Source organism: Perognathus longimembris, chromosome 11 (assembly GCF_023159225.1).
Source record: "Perognathus longimembris pacificus isolate PPM17 chromosome 11, ASM2315922v1, whole genome shotgun sequence".
NCBI classification, from domain to species: domain Eukaryota; kingdom Metazoa; phylum Chordata; class Mammalia; order Rodentia; family Heteromyidae; genus Perognathus; species Perognathus longimembris.
Window position 1 is genome coordinate 17,080,431 of NC_063171.1, and position 15,387 is coordinate 17,095,817.

The 15,387-nt window shown below is 37.3% G+C and overlaps 1 protein-coding gene across 6 annotated transcripts in view; it reads right to left on the reverse strand.

Moving 5' to 3' along the window:
- Positions 1–15,387, reverse strand: part of Hmcn1 (hemicentin 1) — a 429,493-nt gene that overhangs the window by 172,125 nt on the left and 241,981 nt on the right. For all 6 annotated transcript variants that reach the window (XR_007212651.1, XM_048358109.1, XM_048358110.1 and 3 more), the window contains 8 exons: positions 13,436–13,563; positions 11,761–12,033; positions 11,561–11,656; positions 6,173–6,367; positions 5,038–5,168; positions 4,732–4,879; positions 2,276–2,402; positions 876–1,030 (listed from right to left, as the gene is read on the reverse strand). Coding sequence is in view for 5 of the 6 variants with exons in the window: in XM_048358109.1 (XP_048214066.1) it covers positions 876–1,030; positions 2,276–2,402; positions 4,732–4,879; positions 5,038–5,168; positions 6,173–6,367; positions 11,561–11,656; positions 11,761–12,033; positions 13,436–13,563 (1,253 nt within the window). In the remaining variant the exon portion in view is untranslated. The remainder of the gene's footprint in view (positions 1–875; positions 1,031–2,275; positions 2,403–4,731; positions 4,880–5,037; positions 5,169–6,172; positions 6,368–11,560; positions 11,657–11,760; positions 12,034–13,435; positions 13,564–15,387) is intronic.

The window sequence follows — 15,387 nt, forward strand, 5'->3', positions numbered from 1 at the left end:
AAATATTGCCACATGAGGAAAACTTGATTAACAGATGAGCAAAAAGGAAGATAGGGAGGAGAAAAGGATGGAGCAGTGAATCTGTTCACTGCACACATGAATGGTCATGTTAAATTGTACCTTCCTGTAGAACTATTTGAAGATAAAAATAAAAAAGTAACTATGTATCTCTATCTCTGTCTGTCTGTCTGCCTGCCTGCCTGCCAGCTTGCTTGCCTACCTGGGTTCTAGTGGCCTACCTACTGAGGAGGCTGAGATCTGAAAAATCTTGGTGTGAAGTCAGTCCAGACTGACAAAATAGAGAGACTCTTATCTCCAATTAACCAGTTTTTTTTTTTTTAAAAAAACAACCCAAATTGGAGCTGTGTTTCAAGTGGTAAAGCACTAGCTGTAAGTACAGTGGTGTGAAAACCTGAGGCCAGTACAGGCACTGTGTGTCTGTGTGTGTATGTACACGTGCACATGTTTGTCTCCCCACATAGTTAGGACAAAGGACAAAAAGGAAGAAATGTAGGACAACTGAATTGTTCGCAAACATCTGTACATTTTTCAAAGTTTTCTATCCTAGATTTCTAATGATACAGATATTTGATTTATGTATATACTAACCAACTAGGAAGTAGTTGATCACATACAAGTAAGATCATAAAAATCAATGCATTACTTGACTATGCCCATATTCAATGATAAAATATGTTAGAACTGGATGTTATATTTTAGTCTAAATCACACGAAGGTTGGTTCTTTCTCCTGAAGCCAGTGGCTTTGAAAAGTATTCAATAGGAGAGAAATAAGTCTTTGTGTAAAACTGAGAGGTAGTAATCAACTTATACAGAGAGATGATCACAACAAAAGCATGGAGAGATCATACTTACTATAGACAGTCAATTTCATATCCTTGGCTTGCTTGCCAGCTGCATTGGACACAATACACTGGTAGCGGCCCTTGTCACTTCTTCGCGTGTTCTTCAGATGTAAAATTTGTCCTTTTTCTACAAGCTCAATGTTAGGATCTCCTACAAATAAAGGCCTAGGAAAACAAATTCCATAGATCCACTTTAATTTCCCCATATTTCCTCTCTTATTATATTGCCTCAAAAACTGTTAAGTAGTATATGGTTAAAGTATGAATGAAATTTAATAAGAAATTTCCAAGTAATTACTACTCCTACTCAAAAGAATGAAATTCAAAACATTTACTGAAAATGTTACATCATGATCACTGTGAGACAAAGTTTTCCCATTTTAACACTCAAACATTACATAGTAATATAATCCAGGAGCCTTGATTCTGTCATTCTTTTTCCTTCCCCTTTCTTTTCTTCTTTCCTTCCTTCCTTCCTTCCTTCCTTCCTTCCTTCCTTCCTTCCTTCCTTCCTTCCTTCCTTCCCTCCCTCCCTTCCTTCCTTCCTTCATTCCCTCCCTCTCTTCCTTCTTTCCTTTCTTCCTTCCTTCTTCTGTCTTTCCCAAACTTCTTCCCTCCTTCCCTTTCTTTTTTTCTTTTTCTCTCTTTTTTCTGGTACTAGAGTTTGCCCACAGCAGGTATTCTACCACTTTATTCATGATTCCAGCCCAACATTTTGCTGATTAATGGAGATGTCCAGCTACTGGGTGAGAAGAGGCCTCAGAGACTTTTTGCCCAGACTGTCCTAAACCACAATTCTCTTTATCGCAGCATTATCAAATGTTTTATTTTAATATTTGAGATATCATGGTTATGAGAATCAGTGGTACCCTAAGAATCATCCTTTAAATTCATTAATGTTTCAGAAAAACCTTCAAACCAAGATAGATTATTGAAGTCATTTCCATGTAGGTAAATCCCTTGAGATTTGCAGTCCGGGGAAACATGAGATTGCTCTATTGTGGTTCCTTTATGTCCAGATACAGACCTAGTTTAACTACTGATCTTCAGCTTACAGCCACAAGCACATTTTCTTTTACAATAACCCAGTCCCATGCAAAATCATAGTTCTCTGTGCTTGAATTTTGACTTTTGTTGCTGTTAGTCTTGGGGCAGAGTATTTATATATACAGTAAGTTTTAGTTCTTCTGTTTCTAAAATAATTTCCCAACATTTAGAAAGGGCTTTACTATTCCTAAAAATGAAATCTATTAAAAGAATTCAAGACTGTTTTTGAGTAATACTGATTTTTATTTAATTATCAAATGGACATGAGGATTAAAGTAATTGAGTGGGAGGAACTCCCCACACATGTGCACATCTGTTTCCAAGCAATTAGGCCCTGGAAATAAACACAGAAAAGATACTCACTTCCCATCCTTGAACCAGTGGATAACAGGAAAGGGAGTGCCTTTGACCAGGCATTCAAGGGTGGTGTTGTGGGTAAGGACAACGGAAACTTCATTTGGGAGGCTGGTACCTAATATGGTGGGTGAAACTTGAACAGAGACATTCATTATGAAAATTTATGACTGAACACAAAAAGCTAGGGAGAAAAAGCAGATAGTCAATGATTTCTATAGTATTTAAAGAAAATCTCAATGTTAAAACACAGAATCACACAATAATCCCTTTGCACATTACATCGGTATATTCAAGTGTTGAATTTAAGAAAAGAAATATATTCCTTGGAGACTTGCTAGTAGAAAAATTATTACCAGGAACAATAATAGAGTCAGAGGCATACTAAACTTGCAAGCAAAATAGGGCTTTGATTTTAGCTTGGCAGCTCATGCCTATAATCTTAGGTACTTAGAAATCAGATCTGAAGATCATGGTTCAAGCCAATCCAGTTTGGAAAGGCCATGAGACTCTTCTCTCCTATGAACAACCAGAAAGTCAGAAATGAAGGTGTAGGTCAAGTCATAGACTCTTATTTTGAGCAAAAATATCTCAGGGACAGCATCCAGGCCTTGAGTTCAAGTTCCAGAATCAGGGCTTTCTGTTTGTTTGTTTTAAAGAGCTTAGAACTTAGTAGTGATAGCCACACCAACAATGTTTTAGAAAATGAATGACATTTTCAACCAGTCTTACAATTTCATATTTTTCCATGTTATATGTCTCTTTTAAAGGACTATATGCTATAAAACTGGTTTTAAAAAAAATGTTTGGATTGGGAGTGTGTGAGGAGAACCAGTTGGCATTTTATGTCCACACATCTACTAAATGAAAAACAGATTAAGGTGGCAAAGAGTCAGTAGGAGGCTATTTACAGTGTGGATTTAGCTTGTCAATGATGACATACTTCCACAATGGGACTAAGTAGGTGTGAAGACTACAGATAAGGTTTCAGCAATTGGGGATATAGTAGTAGAAAGAATGAGACACAGGATCCTGAAGAAGCAAGTGGATGGATGATGGCCTAGGACACTCAGGGGAGTCTCTAAAACCTATCAGAACACATACTCACTGGGATCTTTTTGTTTGCTTTACCAAAAGGTATTGGATGATATACAACTGAACTATTCAAGTCAAGATCTAGGTGTGGTAGTACACATCTATAATCCTAGTGCTTAGAAGGCTAAGTGAGGAGATTAAAGATAGTGAGTTTCAGACCATGTTGGGCTACATAGAAGACTGTTTAAACAAAAATAAAAAGTAATATTTTACACATTTTTTTGTCAGTTGTGGGGCTTGAACTCTGGGATTGGGCACTGTCCCTGAGCTCTTCAGCTCAAGGCTAGTGCTCTATCACTTGAGCCACAACAGCATTTTCTAAAGTAATATTTTAAAAGATACCAAGGAGAATACTTGGTATCTAGTCCTAAAGGTCAGACAAGAAGTCAGATATAAAATGGAAATTCGAGAGTCATCACTATACAGATGGAATTCAAAGTTATGGAAATGAAAAAGTGTCAAGTGGAAAAATAATACCGATGAGATTAGTGACAAGAAATTACTTAATCTCTTTAAATAGCCTACACTTAAATAAATTTAACAATGGTAATTTGGTAAACAAACAAACAAATGAACATTGAAAAGTACCTCCTTCTTTGAGGAGACTGAAGAGAATACCATTTCATACATGATTACTTATTTTTATGATGCTAACTTTAATGTAATACATTCTAGACCTCAATTCCATTAGTAACTTAAAATACTGAAAAGGGGGAAGTCATCTAATCACAAAATGAACTTTTAAATGTCAAATATAATTTCAGTAAAATTCTAAAAATTGAACTCTATGATCCACCATGAAAATATTTTATATCACATATTATAGAGGTTACTGTCAAAAATTTCTCCCTACTTTCAGACTTCTCTTTCCTTAATCAGTACTTACTTATACACAATAATTAAAATACAGAGAACATGGCCTTGTTTGGTTGCAGTGAAGTCTTCCAACTGAACATGTCTACAACATGAGTTGCACATAATCCAACTACTCATATAGATGACTGAATCTGGTGGGGAGTAGGGAAGGGGGGGTACTTCCAATAGCAGCATTTCCTTCTCATCTACCTGGAAACATTTACAAGAGTAATATTTCACTCTCCGATACATCATGGTACCATTTCTTGGTATGTGATAATTTGAGATATATGACCCTAAGGTAGCTCTGAATTAAAAATACTAACACATCCTGCACCTTATGGTGCTAGTCAGTCAAAAAGTAAAGAAAGCATGATAATAGAATGAAACAAATGGTATTTTTTCTATCCATTTATTTTTTTCTCTCTCTCTCAGTCTCCTTGATCATTGTCAATTCTATTTCATGTCAGAAAGGACTCTGGATTGTATGTTTTTTAAAAGAATATTTTCCTTACCAAGCACATCAATACTAAAGGACTTCTGAGAAGTGCCTGCAATGTTAGTTGCCTTGCAGGAATATCTTCCTGCATCCTCTGCAGTGGCTTTGAAGAGTTTTAGTGTCTTTCCATTGTTCACAATCTGAATAGTGTTGCTTTCGATTACCTTAAAGGACCAAAATGATTGGTGTTATTTCCAATCTTAATAAAAAAATTCATAATTAACATGCTTATATTATTATTATTACAAAGAAATCCACATCTAGACTACCCATTCCAGGTGCAGAGTTAAGGAGATACCTGTACCTGGATGAATTTATTTACCTGGATGTCATCTTTATACCATGTAATGATGGGTGATGGGGTACCTTCCACTTCACAAAAGAGACTGGCCAGCTGGTTTAGCAACACTGACACATTTGTCATATGATCTTTGTCTTTAATTACCGGGGGAACTGCAAAAGAGAAGAATCATAACTAGGTTAATAATAAATGTTATTTGTCAGCTTCATTTTGAAGTCATTTCAGAGACATGACAGGGCTAGAAAAGTTAGTTGAATTTAGGAATACACCTTATTATACATTGGAAAATCTTAACAAATATATCTATTTACAAAAAAAAATCCTGTGTGGAATGCTTTACTTCCTTATTGCAGTGTTTTGAATTTGTAGTAAGGATTGATTTCACATAGTGTTCAGAAGACAAGCCACTAGGTAGGATCTTCATTTAAGTCACATGGGACTCATTACTGATAAGAGAAAGCAAACATTAAACAATTTTTCAAATGTGCATACACTTTCATATGTGGAAAATGGCACATGTACAAGATTTCATGTCAAAGTGTTCCTTATTACAGCAACAGCTGGTGTCAGCCTTAATCCTCATCATTAGCAGAAGAAAGTTCACTAAATCATGCTGACTTTAACAGACGGATGCTATGGATAGATACATCGAGGATCTTGATCATTCCTGAGATAGACTGCTTACTGATATAGTCTAGGTATGCTCTATTACATATGTACTTTTCATAAGTTAAAAGAGAGTAAAATATTACATACTCATGTTTCTTTATATATTTGAAAATACATTTATATATCTAAAATAACTTAGATGTCTCTTTGTCTCTGTCTCTCTCTCTCACACACACATGTACATTCATATGTATGCACAAAGCCAAGTATTTTCCTTGTCTCTAACTGGAGATAATCAAATGGATCCACTAAGGGTAAGGATAATTTTACTATTTTGTCTTTCTCTACCAATCAAGTTTCAATGGATATAAAAGCATGAAACTTCAAATGCAATTAAAAAATACAATAAGACCACCAGTCTTTTTTATTACTAGTATATATTCATAATAACATTAAATAATACACTGAGAAATTATGCAAATATTTACAAAATTAAAAGCTGCCACATACGCATTTGTCTGATTTTAGGATTCTTCTGCATCCTTACCATGGACTTTGAGGTTGTATTTTCTTTCTGTGGTTCCAGCTTCATTCATTGCCACACAGATGTATTCTCCATTGTCATGTGGGGTAACAGAAGCAATGACCAATAGTGTGCCATTTTCCAAGACAGATATACCAGGCTCTCTGCCTGTCAACTCTCTACCATTGCGTAACCATTTGATAGCTGGTGTAGGAGTACCTAAATAAGAAATCAATGCCTTTTTAAACAACAAAATTAGAAACCATAATTAAATAACAAGTTTTATCAGTGACAGATGCTTTTTCTTGACCATAATTTGAACCCTTAGATACTATGCTATTTTTAAAGTATTTATTCTGACATGGAAATATGAGATTATAGTCCTTTTGGCTTTTGCCAATGCATTCAGTTAATAAGCAAAGGATTATCATGTTGTGTTCACAATGATCGGTTGGAAGAAAAACTGTTTAATCAAATTGATGTAGGGAGAATTGGGGAGTTAAAAAAAGTCAGTAAAAACATGGTACTGTCACAAAGATTGTCTAATCAACCAGTTTGCATAAAGGATATACAGAAATCATGTTTCACAATTCACTGTTTAAACAATCTTGTTACAGTACACATGAAAAAACTTCCACTACAATGTTTACATTCTGAAGATATCTTTCAAATAAAAGACAACAGCTTAATTCTTGAAAAAGAAGTGAAACTAGGTAAAGATGGTTCAGACCTTTATTCCTAGCTGTTCAGAAGACTGAGATCTGAGGATTCTGATTCAAGGCCAGCTCAGGCAGACAAATCTGAGAGATGCTTATCTTCAGTTGACCAGCAAGAAGGCAGAACTGGAGGCAGAAAGTGGGAGAGCAGCAAGCCAGAAGCAAAAAAAAAGTTGAGTGAGAGCTTGAAATCCTGAGTTTAAGCACCATGCAAGCACAAAAGGAAGGAAGGACAGGAGGGAGGGATGCAGGGAGAGGATTTATATGATTGATGTGTTCATAGGTAAAGATGACAAGTCTATAATGAAGTATACAACAAAGCTGAAAACAAAGGCAGAAATAGACAAACAATAATTCTATGCTAAAGAGGTATTTATTTGCCAGCTAATGTGCCAAGAACTACTCTAAGCACTTTAAAATTTTGCTTAATTATTAATGGTAAAATAAAAACCACACATAAAGCCAATTTTATTTCATGAAATAGTATTATGCATCTTAGACTACAATACAATATATTAAAGGATGGACATATAATATAGAGTAAAACAACAAAATAATGGCGCAAACATATTGAATGTCTCATTGAAGCTACAGTCAAGTTGGGGTAACATCTGATCAATTTTGATTATGTAAGTCATATTTATGGGATCCATTTAAATGTGCTCAGGAATGAGGAAAGGGATGTAAAAGGGATAGAAGTTTATCCTGTCCATGTTCTTAAGGAAAAAAAGACATAATAATTTCCTTTCATCGCACTCATTCTGCTTATAGACTTTAGACTTTTTCATTAAATTAGATAGCAGACTAAATATTTTATAGACTTAAGACTTAACTAATATCTATTGAGTGATACATGCAAATGAATCAACCAAAGCAAGTAGCATTAACTTCACTTACAAATGTCAGAATGACTATAATCAAAATGGAATTCCCTGTAAAAGACACATAAAGTCTCTAGCACTGATGGCTCACATTTGTAACCCTAATGACTCAGGACCATGCTTTAACGTTAGCTCAGAGACACAAATAGAAGATAACCTTATTTCCAATTAACCAGTAAAAAGCCAGAAGTGGAGTTATGGCTCAAGTGGTAGAGGTACAGACTCCAATGGAACAGCTAAGCAAGAGTATGAGGTCTGGAGGAGGCCTGGGGTTCCAACCTTACTACCTGCACACATATGCACCCATACACAAGAGAGGAATAAGTTATCTCAATACTTTGAACTTAATAATTACATTCCAAATGAAGATGGGGAACTACGAAAAAACAGTTTTGATTTTTCATCTTTCTTTTTCTTTTTCCTTCCTCCCTTCCTCCCTTCCTTCCTTCCTTCCTTCCTTCCTTCCTTCCTTCCTTCCTTCCTTCCCTCTTTCCCTCTCTCCCTCCCCCCTTCCTTCCTTTCTTTTGTTCCAGTCCCTCCCTCCCTCCTTCCTTCCTTCCTTTCTTTCATGCCACTCCTGGGGCTTGAACTCTGGGCATGGGATCTATCCATGAGCTCTTCAGCTCAAGACTAGCACTCTACCACTTGAGTCACAGTGCCACTTCTGGCATTTTCTGAGTAGTTTATTGGAGATAAGAGTCTCATGACTTTCTTACCTGGGCTGCTTTCAAACTGCAATCCTCAGATCTCAGCCTCTTGAGTAGCTAGAATTACACAAGTGTGAGCCACCAGTACCCAGACTGTCTTTTTTTTTTTTTTTTTTTTTTTTTTTGCCAGTCCTGGGCCTTGGACTCGGGGCCTGAGCACTGTCCCTGGCTTTTTTTTGCTCAAGGTTAGCACTCTGTCACTTGAGCCACAGGGCCACTTCTGGCCATTTTCTATATATGTGGTGCTGGGGAATCGAACCCAGGGCTTCATGTATACGGTGCAAGTACTCTTGCCACTAGGCCATATTCCCAGCCCTGTGATTTTTTTTTTTTTACATGGAAAAGGGAAAGCAAGATAAGGAAATCAGGTTGCGAGTGAAGCCTCAGGTAGAAACAAGGACAACAATGCTCCAAGGAGGCAGACCCAAGGGTACTTAGTGCCTTCAGCACCTTCCTGGATTCATGCCAGCCTAATTTTCACAGGGCTTGTTTTTTATATCAAAATGTTTTAATTTATCTTACTGTAAAGGTGATTACAGAGGGATTACAGTTACATACATAATGTAGTGAGTACATTTCTTGTCAAACCTGTTACCCCCTCCAAGGTTGTCACAGGTTTTAAGAACAGTAACTCAGGGCTGGGAATGTGGCTTCATAATAGAGTGCTTGCCTAGCATGCATTTGTTGTAGGGATTGCAGCTGACTCCATCTTGATTATTAGGTCAACTTGACCCCAACATTCTGCTTCTATAAATGGCTTGCTTGTTTGTTGTTTGTTCTACTCCCTGTGTCAACCCCCTACATCTGTGCTACGCTTTTACATTTATAAACCCAGCTCAAGGACTGTTAATTATCACAGTGTTAGCGCCCAAGACAGCACTGTGTCCCTGGCCACTCAAACCGCTTTTCACTGTTGTAGTTTCAGCTTCTGAGTCTGTGCTGTCGCCCTGGCCAGTCAGTTTGCTTTTTGCTTTCCCAATAAATCCACCTTTTTGCTTGAGACTGTCTCTGAGTGGTGGACTCTTTCTTGGAGGGACGTGAAATCTCCTCCCTCGAACCCTGTAACATTTCAAGCCCTGGCTTCAATTCCTCAGTATCATATAAACAGAAAAGGCCAGATATGGGGCTGTGGCTCAAGTGGTAAAGTGCTAGCCTTGAGCAAAAAAAAGCCAATGGACAGTGCTTAGACCCTGAGTTCAAGCCCCAGGACTGGAAAAAACAACAAAGAATAGTAATTCATAATTTTGTAGATGTCTGAAAAATTCTCTAAAGTTAGGTTCCTTTTTTTCTTTTCTTTGGCCAGTCCTGGGCCTTGGACTCAGGGCCTGAGCACTGTCCCTGGCTTCTTCCCGCTCAAGGCTAGCACTCTGCCACTTGAGCCACAGCGCCGCTTCTGGCCGTTTTCTGTATATGTGGTGCTGGGGAATCGAACCTAGGGCCTCGTGTATCCGAGGCAGGCACTCTTGCCACTAGGCTATATCCCCAGCCTGTAAAGTTAGGTTCCTTTTAATACTTACAGGAAGTAATCACTATAGTTAAGTACTGTGGAGAGATGCATATACCTGCTACAGAAGGTAGGATCACCAGGAGAGTATTGGATTATTGCTGTCAGCAGCAACAATTACTAAACAACATGCAGAGGAAGCGAGGTGCCTGCCACCTGTAGCCCTCCAGGGTTACATGCAGAACACCGACTGGACTTTGCCAAACTGCTACAAATCCAGCTTGATTTACTGTGGATGATGAATGCATTTCTGAAGAAAAACATTCCTTCATCTTATATTTTGCATGCTAAGGAAGGATGACACAGAGAGAGTACCTCTTCCATGTCCACTTGAAGAGAGATAATAACGATTTCATGACAGGAAAATGGCAGAATAGAAAGCCCAGAAATGTGGGCATGGAAAACATCCCCAAGAGTCAAGTTTCAACCTAGTCTCAGAATAAATAGTTGAGAGTACAGTAGAATATGATATATGTGTGTGTGTGTGTGTGTGTGTGTGTAAAACATAACCATAACAAATCCTAATCCTAATTGATAACTCTAATTGAGATAAAGCTGGAATATTTTTAATAACTCTGTAACATTTTTAAAAAACCAACTCTTGTCAAACAGAATGAAATAAGAAGTAACAGGAAGAACATGAAATCCATATTACATTGGGTACATTTAAGAGCTCTCAAGTGAAAGAAACAAAATGCCTTGGAGGGAAAAACACTTATTCAGAGAGTTGATGTTTAAGCTGGGCATGGCAGCTCAAGTCTGGAATCCTACCTACATGGGTTGCAGATATCAGGCAGATTATAGTTCTAGGCCAGCCCAGGTAAAAATATTCTTCAAGATCCTGTCTCAATCAAAGACTGGACAAGGTGGTATATACTTGGCCACCAGGGAAGCATAGTGGCGGGATGCATTGTTGCATGCGTGCTCCCCAGTGGGGCCGGAAGAAAAGTCTAGGAAATAGGAGCACAGAACAGGGCAGCCACGGCATAAAGTGAGATTCTAGGGCTGGGAGTGTGGCTTAGCAGTAGAGTGCTTGCCCAGCATGCATGAAGCCTTGGGTTCGATTCCTCAGCACCACGTAAAACAGAAAAAAGAAATGGAAGAATTCTTTGTGTCTGTTTGTTTGTTTGGGAGATGATAGTCAGGGTAGAAAACTGTGGGGGTTATTTATTCTAAATCAGCATATAGCAGACCAATCAAAAAGTTGTAGTCACTTTTATGGAAAATAAAGCTAAATAAATTAAAAAAAAAAAGAAATGGAAGTGGTGCTATGGCTCAAGTAATAGTAGTGCTAGCCTTGAGCACAAAGAAGCCAGGGCCAGTGCTCAGGCCCTGACTTCAAGTTCCAGGACTGGGGTAATCAATGGGAAAAGTGACTGGAGGCATGGCTCAAGGGGCAAATGTAAAGCTCTGGGTTCAAGCCCCAGTCCCACACCTGAAAACCAAGAACAGCTGCTTAAAAGAAGGGAGAAATTTTATTGTGCTCAGATCCTAGAACTAGGATTGACAAATGGAATTTATATAGATAATGTTTTGGGTTGCAATAATCAATTACAGAATAACAGAACATTGAATCTAGGCATCTACATCCAAATATTACTTACCTTTTGCAGGACAGGGAAATGCGATTCGTTCATTCGCCAGTCTTTCTTGGAATGGAGTATCAAAAGGAGATTCTAGATCTTCCACTGTAGGTGGCTCTATTACAAAAGGAAATGTATTACCACAGATGATCCTTAGAGCATTTAAATTCTGCCGCTGAGGCATCATCAATCACTTTTTTTTTCTTATGTCATAAAATCACCTTGGACATGTAGCATTATCTCTGCCTCATCTTGGCCTGCTATGTTGGTAGCTTCACATGTATATGCGCCTGTGTCTGAGAGCGTGGCATGGACAATGCTTAAAGCTCCATCTGGATTGATGAGATGCTGCTCTCCATCTGCAAGCACTGTCCTCCCACCTTTAAGCCAGGTGATCACAGGAGGCGGCGACCCATGAGCATTACATGGCAAATCCACTCTTTGGCCAACTTGGATTTTTATATATTTAGGACCACGTTCTATCTTTGGAGGAACTGGAATCAAGAATTGAGTATTAAGCATTCAACTTTCAAAAGTTACTTTGTTTTCCTCATTCTGTATGAAAACGCTTTACCAAGAAGTGGCATAAACAAGTGGAGCAACCTCCCAAGTGTGTCATTTACTAGCTGTGCTATTTAGACTACACTTCCTGAGGCCTGTTTTCTTAATAATTCAGGCAAAATGAACTCTAAGACAAGACACCAATACACTGCAAAAAATGTAGAATACATATAAAGCTCCTAGTTCCAAATTTGAGTATCTAAAATGGCTACATTTCCTTAAATTTATCAATAACATTTAAAGCCCTGTAAAAAGACACTTCATATAATTTGTATAACATAGAATTTTTTTAAAGCATTTCTCTCCCTGTACTCTCATTTTGTTCTTTTTGTGGAAGATTTACACAGTAAAAAGAGCTTTTATAAAGCATCTTGCTTTATAAGAAGAAAAATCATGCAATGTTTCTGTCAATTTTTCCTTTTCTATCTCCTTTAACAATTTAAATAGGTAGTTTGTCAAGACCCTTGAAAAGATTCTTAATTTCCACATACCTATATTGAACATGTACAGGCAAAATGAGGCACAATAACCAGATGAGAATTGGTGTAATGAACATCTTTAAAAGCCTTACTCTCTGTCCTTTTCCATTAACTTAATATTTACTAGATAGTTTCTAAACTTTGACACTCACAATCATCTCATACCTGACGGTGACTGTGGTACTAGGACTATAAGGTTCAACAAAAGTGAAAACTAAAGATAGGAAAGGTTAAGTGGTATGTTTAATTCCCAAAACTGGTGAATGACAGAAATGGGATCTTATGTCAAACCCTGAGATCAATAAAACACTATTATAGTGATCCATCTGAAAGTAAAACCAGGTCAAGTCTGTCTGAGAAGGTATTTTTTGATATTGGATAGCTGACATCTACATGTATGTACTCAATGAATGAATGGATGGATGATTAGAAAGGGGTGTGATAAATGGAAGAAATAAAATACAATAACTAGAGAGTTGTAAATTAATCAAACAACCTTACAGAGCTGTTTTTGTTGCTTTTGTTCAGCTCCAGAGTGCTTTAAAAACTAAATTAGTCCAAGAAAATTTGTTTTCTGATGCCTATGCTAACAATAATACCATGTGGCTATGGATACTGAGGAAAAACTTGGATCCAAAAATTTAAGGAGGAGACTTGTAAAAGGAAAAAAGAGTGATGTTATTTATAAATTGTATATAAACTTTTCAGATTAAATAAAAAATCATAAATTACACATTTTAGAAGACTTTGTCACAATCATTGTATCTACAACATGGAGGCTACTCAATAAACAGGGATGTGCGCTTCCCTGTGGCAAGTCCGCAGAGCCAGCCTGACCCCTCAATTTAATACTCACCATGGACACTTAATTTAACAGATTGAGTCACATTTCCAGCAATGTTCGTGGCAACACAAAGATACAGACCACTGTCTGAAATACGGGTTTCAGTGATCTTCATTGAGCCAGAAGGGAGGAACATGTGTCTGAAAGAAAACCCCACATATCAGACCAGAGAACATGAGCATTCAAACACCCTTATGCAGCTAGCTGCACATCAGTGTCCAAGTGCTACTCAGAGAATGATACTTTCTATTTGTATGTGATGGAACTAAGTATGGAACTGTGACTTGCCCTTGCAAGGCAGGTACTCTGCCACTTTAGCCATGTCTCTAGCTCACTTTTTGGGTTGATTATTTTAGAGGTAATGTCTTGAGTTTGCTGAGGTCAGCTTAGGTTGCAATCTTCCTGCTTGTGTATTCCTGGGTCTCTGGTAGTGACAGGCACATGCTTCCTCCATCACTGGGATAACAGGTGTGAAACACTGTGCCCAGCCATTGGTTGAGATAGGAGAAACTTAAATGCCTTGGCTGCCTCAAAGTGTGATTCCTCAATCTCCACCTCCCAAGAACATAGGATTACAGGCTTCATTCATCATGGCTTACATGTGAGTTTTGGATCTATCTTCCTATCTGTAGTGGACTTTAAAATTGTGAATTTTCATAATTATCTTGTATGTTCTATATAATATTCATATAAACACATTCAGTTTACTTTTATCTTTGAGTCTAAACTGTCTCAAATCATAAATAATTATGCATCTCATCTCTATGGTTTAACAAGTTGTAAGTATATAAAGCAAATATATAGCTTAGTCAATTTTGAACTTAATTTTAAAGATTTTTATTTTTTACAACACTTCACAAAACATTTCGTGTATTGTAATAAAAAGTACTTATCTTTTCAAATTTATTTATTTATTTTTATTTTATTTTATTTTATTTTATTTTGGCCAGTCCTGGGCCTTGGACTCAGGGCCTGAGCACTGTCCCTGGCTTCTTCCCGCTCAAGGCTAGCACTCTGCCACTTGAGCCACAGCGCCGCTTCTGGCCGTTTTCTGTATATGTGGTGCTGGGGAATCGAACCTAGGGCCTCGTGTATCCGAGGCAGGCACTCTTGCCACTAGGCTATATCCCCAGCCCCTCAAATTTATTTTTAATATGTTTCTCCTATCAACTAATAACACAGTAGGAAAACCCAAACTACATATAAAATGTTATTAAACTGTATTAAAATACTTGGAAGTGGAGTGCAAAGGATACACAGACAAATATAACACCAAAATTTCCTTAAGTTAAACAAAGAATGCTATTGGTCTAGAAAGACATAAATAAGATAGAGCTCCAAATATACTTACTTATATATGAAAACTCAACATGTACCAGTATTAGAGATAATAGGAAAATGAAATTTGTCAGCTGGATTTCTAAATAGGATAAGTAAGTAAATAGGAGCATTACCAAAAATATACATGACATAAAATTCAAACAAATTGAAGTTCAAATGTCAAAAACAAAACTTTAAAAATGTGAATAAAACATTAGTTTGTAATTAAATAGTCCGAGAAGATATAATATTACCAGTCTATAAAAGAGTGCATTAATACACTGAGCTCCTATAAATCTACAAGTAAACACACTGGATAATGAAAGACAAAAAATACATTGGGACATGATGAGTTCCACAGGTCTGTAGACAGTCACACAGTGAGATCAAAGGAGAACATTCTTAGAAGAGGATCACAAAGCCAGTCAACTGATAGTCTATTAGTGGAAGGTAAGTCACTTGCTCCTTTGGAGAACAATTTAGCAATGTCTACAAGGCTGGGAAAAGACTTTACTTTGACCTGAAATCATAGTTTTAGAAATAGATTCTTAAGAAATTCATATGTGTACATATAAAGAAGTATTAAAAGAAAAACCCGGGGCTGGGGATATAGCCTAGTGGCAAGAGTGCCTGCCTCGGATACA